Source organism: Melanostigma gelatinosum (genome assembly GCF_949748355.1).
Source record: "Melanostigma gelatinosum genome assembly, chromosome: 1".
NCBI lineage: Eukaryota > Metazoa > Chordata > Actinopteri > Perciformes > Zoarcidae > Melanostigma > Melanostigma gelatinosum.
This window is the reverse complement of record NC_136634.1, coordinates 21,586,477-21,598,742: the sequence shown is the minus strand read 5'-3', so window position 1 is coordinate 21,598,742 and position 12,266 is coordinate 21,586,477. Positions and strand designations below refer to the sequence as shown.

Below are 12,266 nucleotides of genomic sequence, written 5' to 3'. Positions count from 1 at the left end.
CCCACATACATCCGCCCACACACACACACACACTTGCCCACATACATCCGCCCACACACACACACACTTGCCCACACACATCCACACTTGCCCACACACATCCACACTTGCCCACACACATCCACACTTGCCCACACACATCCACACTTGCCCCCACACACACACACACACACACACACACACACACACACACACACACACACACACACACACACACACACACACACACACACACACACACACACACACACACACACACACACACACACACACACACACTTTTAACTTTCCAGTTCTAGAACTGTGTTCTACTCAATTCAAGGAGAGCCCTGAGAGACACTGACGTACAACAAAATACAAATTGGCCGAATGCACTGAGAGTGCATTACTGCTGTATATAAATAGATTAAATAACTGCATAACATTAAAAATATAACCATTTGACTCCTACGCAAACAGCAGCTAATATCACTTCACTATTATCGCATTATCTCAGTTTACCAACAAACACTTTTGGTATTCAGAGGAAACGTCTTTAGATGAAGTGGGTGGCTCTTAAAAGAGCCTTTGTGTTGTTAGCCTCCATCAGGTGTTTACTTGGAGCTGGTGTACTTGGTCACAGCCTTGGTTCCCTCAGACACCGCGTGCTTGGCCAGCTCACCGGGCAGCAGCAGGCGGACAGCGGTCTGGATCTCCCTGGAAGTGATGGTGGAGCGCTTGTTGTAGTGAGCCAGACGAGAGGCCTCACCGGCGATGCGCTCAAAGATGTCGCTCACAATGGCCGCCGTCTGATAGGGCGATGGTGATGGTGCGGGCGTGGTCGGCCAGCACGCGGTAGGCCATGTCAACACCGTCAGAATCCTCGGCGCCCACTTTACCAGTGTACGGTCGAGCACCTGTACCCTGAAACAAAACACAAGAACTCTGTCTGTCCAGCAGCAAGCAAAAACACAAGTCTCCTGGAGAGTTAGGCCCCACTGATGAACACACATTGTGTGTGTAGTGTCAAAACAATGGGAGCAGGTTAGAAATATGCTACAGTTATTGTTGGTCAGTGTAAACATGAGTGCCTGTGCGGTGTTTGCTAGGCGGTCCTGTTACTTTCATGCTTGTGTGACCAAATGCGTAAGTCTGTTTGCGTCTGTAGTAATACGTCTGTGACCAACAGCGTCTCTCAAGATTTAAAAAGATTCTCTGCACTCTAGCGGTGATGTCACCCACTCTCAGCAACCCTATATTAAAAAGATGTCAAAAAGCTGACGTGTACTGAAATAGTGCAAGGCCTTGAAAACTGTTTAAAGTTTACAAGCATTTCGAGGTAGGTTTAAGAGGATTTGAAAATGTCTCCCATTGTAAGAAAACGTTTTTAAAAAAGCATAATATTTTTCAAAAGTACATAATCTGGATCACAATCGTGTGCGTGCTGCTGAATTCAGCAGCTCACACACCTGACAGGTGAGATGTTTCTGCACTTGGGGTGCGTTTCAGTACCTTCTGAATGGCTTCAAAGTACGGGACGAAGAGGTCAGTGTCATAGTTGGACATCTTGTTCTGCAGCACGGACACCAGGCGCTCCAGGCCCATCCCTGTGTCGATGCTGTTCTTGGGCAGGGGCTTCAGCTCGGTCTCTGACTCTCTGCGCAGGGTGGACCGAGAAGCAAGCGTTAAAAACACAGTGTCACTGAGTAAGCACTTTTGACGAGGCCGCCTCGTAGTGGGAGAGCACGCAGGTTTTTCTCACAAGGGAGGATCATACAGTTTTGTTCAGTTCACGTCAAACATTGAATTATTTTGGATACGAGAAATTATTCAGCTTTCTATCCCGACACCATTTCTTTCCAGGGTCACACATTTTAAACCCTTTCAGAAACCAGATTATCAGTTTACACGGCCAAGTGGTCCGATTTCTTCATTTGTAAAACATGTACTGCACATACAATAGCAAGGACTGTGAAGAGGTGTGGAGAGACAGTGAGTACGTATGATTCAGCAGTTGCTCTGCCTATTGTACAAAACAGATGACAATAAAACAAAGGTGTGTCCAAATTCCAACAACACCCGATCCAAATGTATGACTGGGTGCAGTTAGGTGTGATGCCGACATAAAGCTTCTGATCAGTTGAACGCTCTTCATATAACTCACTGAACTAGTTAGCTGTCAACCGGACAGCCGTGAGGCGTTCGACAGGAGGTGTAAGCAAACGCAATGAAGCAGAAGGATTTGCGAGGAATTGCATTGAAGATTTACCGATACTCCGATTATTGGCTGTCTCTGTTAGTGTGTGTGTGTGTGTGTGTGTGTGTGTTTCCTTCCGTTACCTGTTGAACTGGATGAACACCAGGTTCCAGACCTCCAGGACATTGGGATCGTCCATGTTCACCAGGTGAGAGGCGTCCCTCCCTCCGATGCGGTCGTAGTGGATCTCACTGCAGGGGCCGCAGGGCCCGGTGTCCCCCATCTCCCAGAAGTTGTCCTTCATACTGCCCGGCAGGACGCGAGCCTCATCCACCCTGAGAGGAATACAGCGAGCAGAGAGAGAGGAGGGGGGGGAGGGGGGATTCAATTAAATAAATTCTGTTAATTGGTAAAAAAAAAGAAAATGCAGTTGTGTGACAATTAGGACCTGTACAAATGCCTTCATCTGGTGCGTACACCGACACATCTCTAGTTCACAAGCTAGGCTCACCCCAGGTCGATCCAGATCTGTTTGCACTCCAGGTCCGGCTCCAGGCCCGCGTCGGGTTGACCCCCGAAGTAGGTGACGTACAGACGCTCTATGGAAATACCGAACTCCTGGGTCAGCAGCTCCAAGGCCATCGTACAGGCCAGGTGCTGCAGGGGCAAGTGGGAAGAGGCCGAATGAGCAGAGGGAAGAACGAGACGAGATGCAAGAGGACAACGAGACAGAAAAGTTCAACAAGTGAAGAAACTGGTTCATATGATAATCAAGTTCATTAACGGTTTCCCCTCGTTGAATCAGCCATGTCGACGGCACAGAAAAGACAATTTTTTTGATCTTTGCTGCGAAAAAGAAACTTGATGTGACTCAGCAGAAATAAACTTGTAGCTACATTAGACCACATTTCTCCACACATACTCGGCCACAGTAAAAGCAAAGCTATAGCTTACCGCTTTATCTTCAAGTCAAAATGAAGGGCACTGCAGCAGATAGAAGGTGCAAGTGGAGCTCGACCAATAAGTCTGCAAGACTGACGCATCAGTCAATATTAGCTTATTGCACATAAATCAGTATTGGTGCACATGATACAGAAAACTAGGTGTGAGGTCATTTAGAATGCAGTGATAAGTAGTTTCCAACTGTAAATTTTAACAAAAAAAATTATGAAATAAAATTGATGGGATCTGTAAGTTATGTGTTTAATAAAAAAAATGAAAAGAAAACGCCTATATCGTTATGAAACATCAACATTAGTATCTGCCTCAAAATGCCAATGTCAGTCGTATCATTGCTGTACGGTGGCTGAAGAGTATGACAGCGTAGTACCTTAAAGTAGTCCCCAAAGGACCAGGACCCCAGCATCTCGAAGAAGGTGTGGTGGTAGACGTCTTTGCCCACATCGTCCAGGTCGTTGTGTTTGCCTCCTGCCCGGATACACTTTTGGGTGTTGGTGGCACGAGACAGCCTGGCCATAGGGTGGGATGGGTCGATGGTATTTAGGAAGATGGGCTTGAACTAAGACGAAGCGGCACAAAAAGCAAACTTGTGAGCCGTCGAGAATCTCGGAATTGCAGCAAAAAAGCAGTGGGTAGGTATAAAAAAGAGGCGCACGGGTGTTCGGTTACCTGGTTCATGCCAGCGTTGGCGAAAAGCAGCGTGGGGTCGTCCAGCGGGACGGTGGCCGACGAGTGGACGTACTTGTGCTCATGCCGACGGAAGAAGTCGATGAACTTCTCGCGGATTTGAGCTGCACTCAAAGAGGAGTCCATTCTGAATCAGCTGTCTGAACAAAAACAATGCACAAAAAATTAATACTGTACAATTCAGCTCCATGTCCAGTTCACTTGTTGTGGGACCCTGAACCTTAATTGCATTATTGTAATTTCTCAGTTGCTTTTTGAGAAGATTTATTATTATATTATTTAGGTGTATGCAGATGAGAACATGTTGAAGTCTTTATATCTGTACAGTATTTGTCAACAGTTAAACAGCAGCCCATAGAAGCAGTTGGCCTATTAGTTAAACGCTTATATCTGCTTACAACCACCTAATAGTGTGTTACAACCCGATATATGTCCTTAATATGTGGGTTAACGTAAAGCAATAGGAGCAGCCGGTAAAGAAGCAATTCTGGAGTCAGGTCACCGAAAACTAAAGCCATTAAGGATTTCAAGGATCTGAATTCAATTAAAAATGTGTTTGTTTTGGTCTTATAACCAAGCACCATAGCTACAGTTCCAATGATGTCTATAATTAAAAAGGCAGCACATTCCCATCAGTGGACTCATTCGTAAACAAGTTGGCAAAGGAAACCACACAGCCGATGCCGTCGGCTCGCTGGCTCCAGAGAGCCTCCGTCCCCATCCGGACTACCAAACCACCCCGCTGGCAACCAGGGAAAGTAAACACCTTGGGGTGATGGGACGGAAACGTTGGTCTCTGTGAAGAACAGACTGTTGGTGTATTGCAAAAAAATAAATGAAAATAATTGCTCCTTGTGATGAAGATGAGACTTAACTAAGGACACATGGGAGGGAGAGCAAACAGGATACAATAACTGACAACAGGAGAATACAGTGACACCAGGGACAGTCGTGCACTTTTAAGGATGAACACAATGTGTGTTGGTTCTCATCTGTAATCACGTGACTGACAAAGACCTCGGGTGGGTTTTAAGTTCTGAAGCCAACATCTTTACGTCCACAGAGTTAAACTCCAGGTCAGTCAGTGGACCAGCTCCGTGTTTCTCAAAAACATAGTGACTTTCCATTGGGGAGGTCCACGAATGACTAAAATGAGTTGTATCCGCAGGTGTAACATGACGTCTCAGAGGGTTACTTTTCTTTCCTCCTGCTGACTAAAGAAGTTCCCCCAGGTCACCCAATTGCACCTTCGCTGTAAACAAGTACTTCAGAAATCGTTGCCACAAAATACTGCAAGTCATGCCGCACATCGTTCCTCTGAAACTGCTCCTAAAAGCCGGAATGCAGCATTATCTGATCTTCGGACGGCAGAGGCGAACTAGCTCGACGAGCTGACGTTAGCAATGGAAATGGTAGCCAGAGCCGGCTCCCTCTGTCTAGACAGATTTCAGCCCACGACTCTAACAGAAAATCTTCTTTAGCGAATGTCACGGTACACTTTAAACATTTTAAGCAAAGGATAATACTCACAGAGGTCACAATTCTCGCAGAATGAATCAGTTCCTGCTCCCTGACACACTGCTGTATCCCACGCTGCTCGACCAAAAGGAACGTGGACACGCCCATGGCAGCCGCCCATTGGCCCGTCCGCACTGGTACATTGGAAGGTGAAGTTGTTATTGGACGAGCCTGCTGTCAATCTCAGCAGAGCCCGGCACACGAATGGTACAAACTTCCTTGGTTTGGCTGATGCAATGCAACAGACATCGGTGTTGATGAGGGTGTCAATAAATATTTTTGATCCGCTGGATAAAAGTAAAAAAGTGGTTGTGCACATGTTTGTAAATATAAATTTACATTAAAATGTCTTGTCAATGATACTTTCAGAGCGTTAGTTTAGGTGTTTAGGTTCTAGCCAAGTCGTCATGAGATGCACCAAGAGTTGTGTAATAATTTGTGATTTTGTGACATAATAATGATAGTGAAATATCACTCATTGTTATTGCAACAGCACATCATATTTGTTTTTATCACTGTAGTTCCCTTCACCACCACGCAATAGAGGAACCTTTATTCGACTTGCTGTGTTTCCTGAGGACAGGATTTGTGCCGGACTTGTTCAGACGCTGCTCATTTTGCACCGAACATCCATGCGCCATGCCGACTGACACCAAACGTGTACGCGGCCCAGAAGCGTCTCAGAGCCCGTCTCTGTTTTTGTGCAAACCTGCGGCCGTTCTTCCCTCGCGCGGCCCGAGAGCGGACGGTCGTCAGCGGGACCAAGTGGACGTGCGGCCCGTGTTTGTCCGGTGCGGGCTGGTGAGCCAGGCCAAAGGCTCCGCGTACATCGAGGCTGGAAACACCAAGTTGATGTGCTGCGTTTATGGCCCCAGAGAAACGGAGCGCAAAGATGAGACCGATATGAAATGTGGAAGGTATGTCGGGATTTCATTCATGTACTTATTTTATTTATCTTTATTAATCTAGAGACGTACACATTCTGCCTGAATTCATAAGTAGTAACACTCTGTTTCGTATGACAAGCAGCTTATGTTAGCTGAACGTTAACGTTAGCTCACATTAGCAAACTTCAGATAGTCAGTTCAAGTATTCAACAGAAGTTAAATACTCGTGCTTAAAATAAGAACTTCTTTCCAACGTTGTACAAAAAATAAACCACTAGCGTTACCACTAATAATGCTGTCACATATAATGCCATTTTCAATCATGCAAGTCTGTAAACTGAGTTTAGCCAGGTTTGCCCTCAAGCAGCTTTCATCCCTACTTATACTATGCATTTGAAGTGGACACTGATGTTTGTTGTGGGGTTCTACAGGAAGAGAGTACATGAACACAACAAAGCTGTATTATAATAGTATTTCTCCGTGTATCCAGGTTGACTACTGACATGCGCTTCGCTCCATTCTCCTGCCCGGAGAGGGGCTCCTGGATTCAGGGGAGCCAGGACAAGGACCTCTCCCTGATGCTGCACGAGAGTCTGCAGCCAGCCGTGTGCCTCCACAAATACCCCCGCTCTCAGGTCGAGGTCAACGTGATGGTTCTGGAGAACAGCGGTTCTGTTCTGGCCCACGCGGTCACGTGCGCTTCGCTCGCCCTCGCAGACGCAGGGATCGAAATGTACGATCTGGTACTCGGCTGTTCCATACACCAGGATGGCGCCTCTTACGTGGTCGACCCTTCTTACGCGGAGGAAAACTGCTTCGGCTCAGTCAGCGGCGAGAACCAGGGCGGTCTGACCGTCGCCTTCCTCCCCAGCCTGAACCAGATTTCTGGGCTGCAGTCGGATGGAGAAATGGCCGAAGAGACTCTGACAGCCGGGGTGCGGACCTGCATTGAGGGATGCTATAAACTGTACCCGGTCATCCAACAAGCCCTGTCCAGGGCTGTGCGCAGGGCTGCACCCCCACCGTCAGAGAGCTGAGAGATGCTCTAACCAATAACTGCTCGGTTCATTGCTTTTCTGTTTTACAATTTCCAGTCCTTACTTTGACAACATAACCTATGTTTGCTGTTATGTTCTTGACATGGAAATGTTGAAGATAGTGTGTTTTCTATTAAATCATTTGTCAATGCGTGTAGATGACTATCGTCAAATTTCCTTGAGTCACTGAGAGGCGAAGTAGAGGAGATTTAAACTTGCGGACGCGCTGGCTGCAACGTTAAATGACTTCCGGAATCCAGTGGATGAGTTTCGAGTGTTTATTTGTGGGTAACAAATAAACGTTGATTCTAGATGGCATATAATCATAACTCGATAATTTGTCGGTATTAATGTGAATAACTTGTAGAAATAGCGGTCAACAAAAAATAAGGCTCCCTCTCTCACCCCCTCTCCTTCCAATCCTTCCCCTAGTCTAACTCTGACAGCTGATAAACCCCCATTGTGGCTATTCTCAGCACTACGTGACTCAATCACCGGAAGTGACGAAAAAGGGCGTACAAAAATGACACAGGCCACACCTGGCTCCTACAATGCGCTTGTATGGTCCATTCTGTATTTGGGTTATGAAACCTCAAATTTGCCTGACATTTGGGAAGGAGAACACACTTTCTAGGTTGGATTAATGAGGTTTCTCACCTGGGATTGTTCCTGAATGTATTGTCATGGTGCAAACTACGAAGTGGAAAAATAACTAAAGGAATGCACTCGTGTGAAAATTGGCAGACATAATATGAACATAAAATCTCCATCTCAGCTGTTGCTCTGCCATTGGCTATGCAGGAGTTGCTGTGTCGTGAGAAATAACCTCAATGCCACTCGCGGTCCCCCTACCTACGGTCCAGTCACCCAGTGGCTTGTGGGTATCGGTTGTGACTTTTTTTTTTTTGACCATGTAGGTTTTATGTTTTGTAAAATTTCCTCAAGCCAAGAAAAGCATTTTTTCCCACTCACAATGTTAAACTACTGTGCAGTGGGCTGCATACCCCATTTTTCACAATTTAGAAATGAAATACCGGTAGTAATCACTACAATTGCACATTTATTTTCCTCTAAAGCAGGGGTCTTCAACTAAAATTCCGAACGGTCCAGATTGAGAAAATCATCTCGGGCAAAGGTCCGGAACATTACAATAATGTCTAACCCGTGATATCTATCTATCTATCTATTATATCTATCTATCTATTATATCTATCTATTATATCTATCTATCTATTATATCTATATATAATATATCTAATCTATATATTATATATCTAATCTATATATAATATATCTAATCTATATATTATATATAATCTATATATAATATATCTAATCTATATATTATATATAATCTATATATAATATATCTAATCTATATATTATATCTAATCTATATATTATATAATCTATATATATATATTATATCTAATATATATAAATATATATATAAATATATATAAATATATAAATAAATATATATATATAAATATATATATATAAATATATATAAATATATATATATAAATATATAAATATATATATATAAATATAACTACTAACTAACATCAAGTTATTCTTTGACTTTGAACAATGATGGAACTATACCTGAGTGTCTCATCTTCTGGGGTGTCTTCTTAGCAACACATAAGCATAAAAAACAAAAACTGCTCCTTAATGTTATGTAGTATTGTTACTTACATCTTGCTTACATCTTGTATTGTTACTTACATCTTGCAAAAGAGATTTTTCATCTCAATGGGACTACCTGGTTAAATAAAGGTTTAAACATTTTTTTTTAAATTCTTTTTTATTCAAACGTATTGTTCGGTTCGTCATGCGTACCGAACCGTGAGCCTCGTACCGAACGGTTCAATATGAATACGCGTATTGTTACACCCCTAATATATATGTATATACATATATATATGTATGTATATATATATACACATATATATATATGTATGTATATATATACACATATATATGTATGTATATTGTCGAGAAGAGTTGAGCCCACAGAGCTGCCTCGGATACATGCTTGCACATTCAGGGAAAGTCAGGATATAAAAAGCACAAATTATATACTCAGAAATCAATAGTTAAAGTGTAATCAAAGGATAAGGTTTATGATCATTATATAACAAAATGTTTAATCAATATGTAACGAATTTATAATGCATAGAGTGATTTAACAAATATAAAAACTGATTATAATAATGTTATATGTGACCGGAGCCGAGATATGGCAAAAGGGTTTTGTCAGGATGACTCAGCAGAAAGAGTGAAGTTAGGAACAGATGTTTTTGGGTGTGGATCGGAAAAGCAGACGTGGCAGCAAAAGACTGTTGCAAAAGATGAGTCATACAGGCTTAATGTATATAATATAGAATAAGTCTGGACATGTCCAGAACCAAACGCCCACTCAAGTGGGTGGGGGAATGAGATCATGTGTTGGATAGGAGGGGGCAGAACAGACAGCCCAAATCATGGATAAAAGGAGACGCTTGCAAGCCCCAAACGGGGATTTCTACACGAGAGCCGTCCAAGTGCTCTGAGGAGAAGATACGGACGATCGTAACTGAAGTATTGAGGACTTCGTCTCTGTTCACGGAAAGAAGACCGCTGTTCGTGGACAACAAGATTTAAAGACGGAGATTTTCCTCTCCCCACTGCTCGCCTTTAACAACTGAACAACGGAGAAGACGCAGCAGCCATAGAAAGACTTTGTACTGAGTTTTGAGGACTGTTGAACGGACTCTGCTGCAGAGCAGGAGGACCGAGGGTCTGGCCAGACCTTCGCTCCTAAGAACTCCAAAAGAACCTTTTCATCGCACCATTGAAGATCCAGCTCCAACCGAGCCGTCTCGGCATCTAAAACTAATGAGTATAATCTAAGAAGAAAATTAAAGTAACGTATCAAGTGTAGTGACGTTTTATGTGAGCTGTAGCTTAACCCTTGCAAACTAACTAAATATAACCTGCAATAAATATCTAATCTGCATTTAAAGTAAAATTCTCAAGTGCATTTATTTGCTCAAGTAGTAAAAAGTTCCTCGTGGCAGTAAAAAGTTAAAGCCATTGTATGTCTAACAACTGAGTTCTGTAAGGTTACCCTAGAGACCGAATCCACTTAACAATCCCTTACGGTTTTAGAAAGAAGAGATCCTAGCCGTTAAAACCTAACCTGGCATTTACCAAGAGCACGGATCCATAAGAGGGAAGCTGCCATAACCGACGCGACTGGTGGGAGCGCCCGGGGCCAGGACTGGTCTCTCGGCCGAGCGCGCTCAGACCGGAGGAAGCAGGGTAGACGTCGGGAGTAACGGCAGTTAGCGGAGCCAGGCGAGTTCCCTCGCAAGAACACCAGCTCGACAATCTTTTAATAGAGAGCTGAATCAGTAAGTAGCCCCGTATCGGGCCAGAAGTACCCCAGGATCTAACAATATATATATATACACATATATATGTATGTATATATATATATATATATATATATATATATTCAAGACGTCTAGTAGTAGTAACGTCTCTGTGTCGTCAACAACTGTCAAATCAAATAAAGTACACTAATTATATTTTAACAAATTATTATTCTCAGTTTTCAAATTTAACTTGATGGATTATAAATAAGACATAGAAATACATAAATAAATGTTCTTCTCATTTCAAGTACAATAATGTCTGAATTAAAGAATAACTGATACAACAGAAAGCTTTTCAAAAATGTGCATCTTAAAATAAAGTACTAAAATAAAGTAAACTAATTTCACTGAACTGTCCTGCAGCTTTAAATTCATTCGTTCGGAACGCCGGCCCCAGCTGTTTTTTGTTATTGTTCTGGGTTCAAAAGGACGTTCGGGACGCCGGGAATGTTCGGAATGAAGGGAACGCCGGGAACGTTCGGACCGCCGGGAACGTTCGGAACGCCGGGAACGTTCGGAAAGTTCGGAACGCCGGGAACGTTTGGAACGCCGGGAACATTCGGAACTCCGGGAACGTTCGGAAAGTTCGGAACGCCGGAAACGTTCGGAACGCCGGGAACGTTCGGAACGCCGGGAACGTTTGGAACACCGGAACATTCGGAACGCCGGGAACGTTCGGAACGCCGGGAACGTTCGGAAAGTTCGGAACGCCGGGAACGTTTGGAACGCCGGAACATTCGGAACGCCGGGAACGTTCGGAACGGCGGGAACGTTCGGAAAGTTCGGAACGCCGGGAACGTTTGGAACGCCGGAACATTCGGAACGCCGGGAACGTTCGGAACGCCGGGAACGTTCGGAAAGTTCGGAACGCCGGGAACGTTCGGCCCCAGCTGTTTTTTGTTATTATTCTGGGTTCAAAAGGACGTTCGGGACGCCGGGAATGTTCAGAATGAAGGGAACGCCGGGAACGTTCGGACCGCCGGCAACGTTCGGAACGCCGGGAACGTTTGGAACGCCGGAACGTTCAGAACGCCGGAACGTTCGGAACACCGGCCCCAGCTGTTTTTTGTTATTGTTCTGGAACGCCGGGAACGTTCGTAAAGTTCGGAACGCCGGGAACGTTCGTAAAGTTCGGAACGCCGGGAACGTTCGCCCCAGCTGTTTTTTGTTATTATTCTGGGTTCAAAAGGACCCAGGGAACGTTTGGAACGCCGGAACATTCGGAACGCCGGAACATTCGGAACGCCGGGAACGTTCGGAACGCCGGGAACGTTTGGAACGCCGGAACATTCGGAACGCCGGGAACGTTCGGAACGCCGGGAACGTTCGTAAAGTTCGGAACGCCGGGAACGTTCGTAAAGTTCGGAACGCCGGGAACGTTCGTAAAGTTCGGAACGCCGGGAACATCGTAAAGTTCGGAACGCCGGGAACGTTTGTAAAGTTCGGAACGCCGGGAACGTTCGTAAAGTTCGGAACGCCGGGAACGTTCGTAAAGTTCGGAACGCCGGGAACGTTCCTAAAGTTCGGAACGCCGGGAACGTTCGTAAAGTTCGGAACGCCGGGAACGTTTGGAACG

At 44.6% G+C, this 12,266-nt stretch overlaps 2 protein-coding genes across 2 annotated transcripts; one reads left to right on the top strand and one right to left on the bottom strand.

The window, feature by feature from the left end:
- Window positions 1-759: 759 nt before the first annotated feature.
- Window positions 760-5,423, bottom strand: LOC306783267 (alanine--tRNA ligase, cytoplasmic-like; the record flags this gene model as incomplete). Its single annotated transcript, XM_079276848.1, has 7 exons — window positions 5,354-5,423; window positions 3,806-3,963; window positions 3,507-3,695; window positions 2,688-2,833; window positions 2,320-2,511; window positions 1,492-1,636; window positions 760-903 (listed from the first exon to the last, which is right to left on the bottom strand). Exons 2-7 carry the CDS (start codon window positions 3,947-3,949, stop codon window positions 760-762), a joined length of 960 nt encoding a protein of 319 aa, XP_079132974.1. The 5' UTR covers window positions 3,950-3,963; window positions 5,354-5,423.
- Window positions 5,424-5,957: 534 nt separating this feature from the next.
- Window positions 5,958-7,422, top strand: LOC306786807 (exosome complex component MTR3-like). The gene is made up of 2 exons (XM_079281679.1): window positions 5,958-6,258; window positions 6,719-7,422. Exons 1-2 carry the CDS (start codon window positions 5,981-5,983, stop codon window positions 7,263-7,265), a joined length of 825 nt encoding a protein of 274 aa, XP_079137805.1. The 5' UTR covers window positions 5,958-5,980; the 3' UTR covers window positions 7,266-7,422.
- Window positions 7,423-12,266: the final 4,844 nt, after the last annotated feature.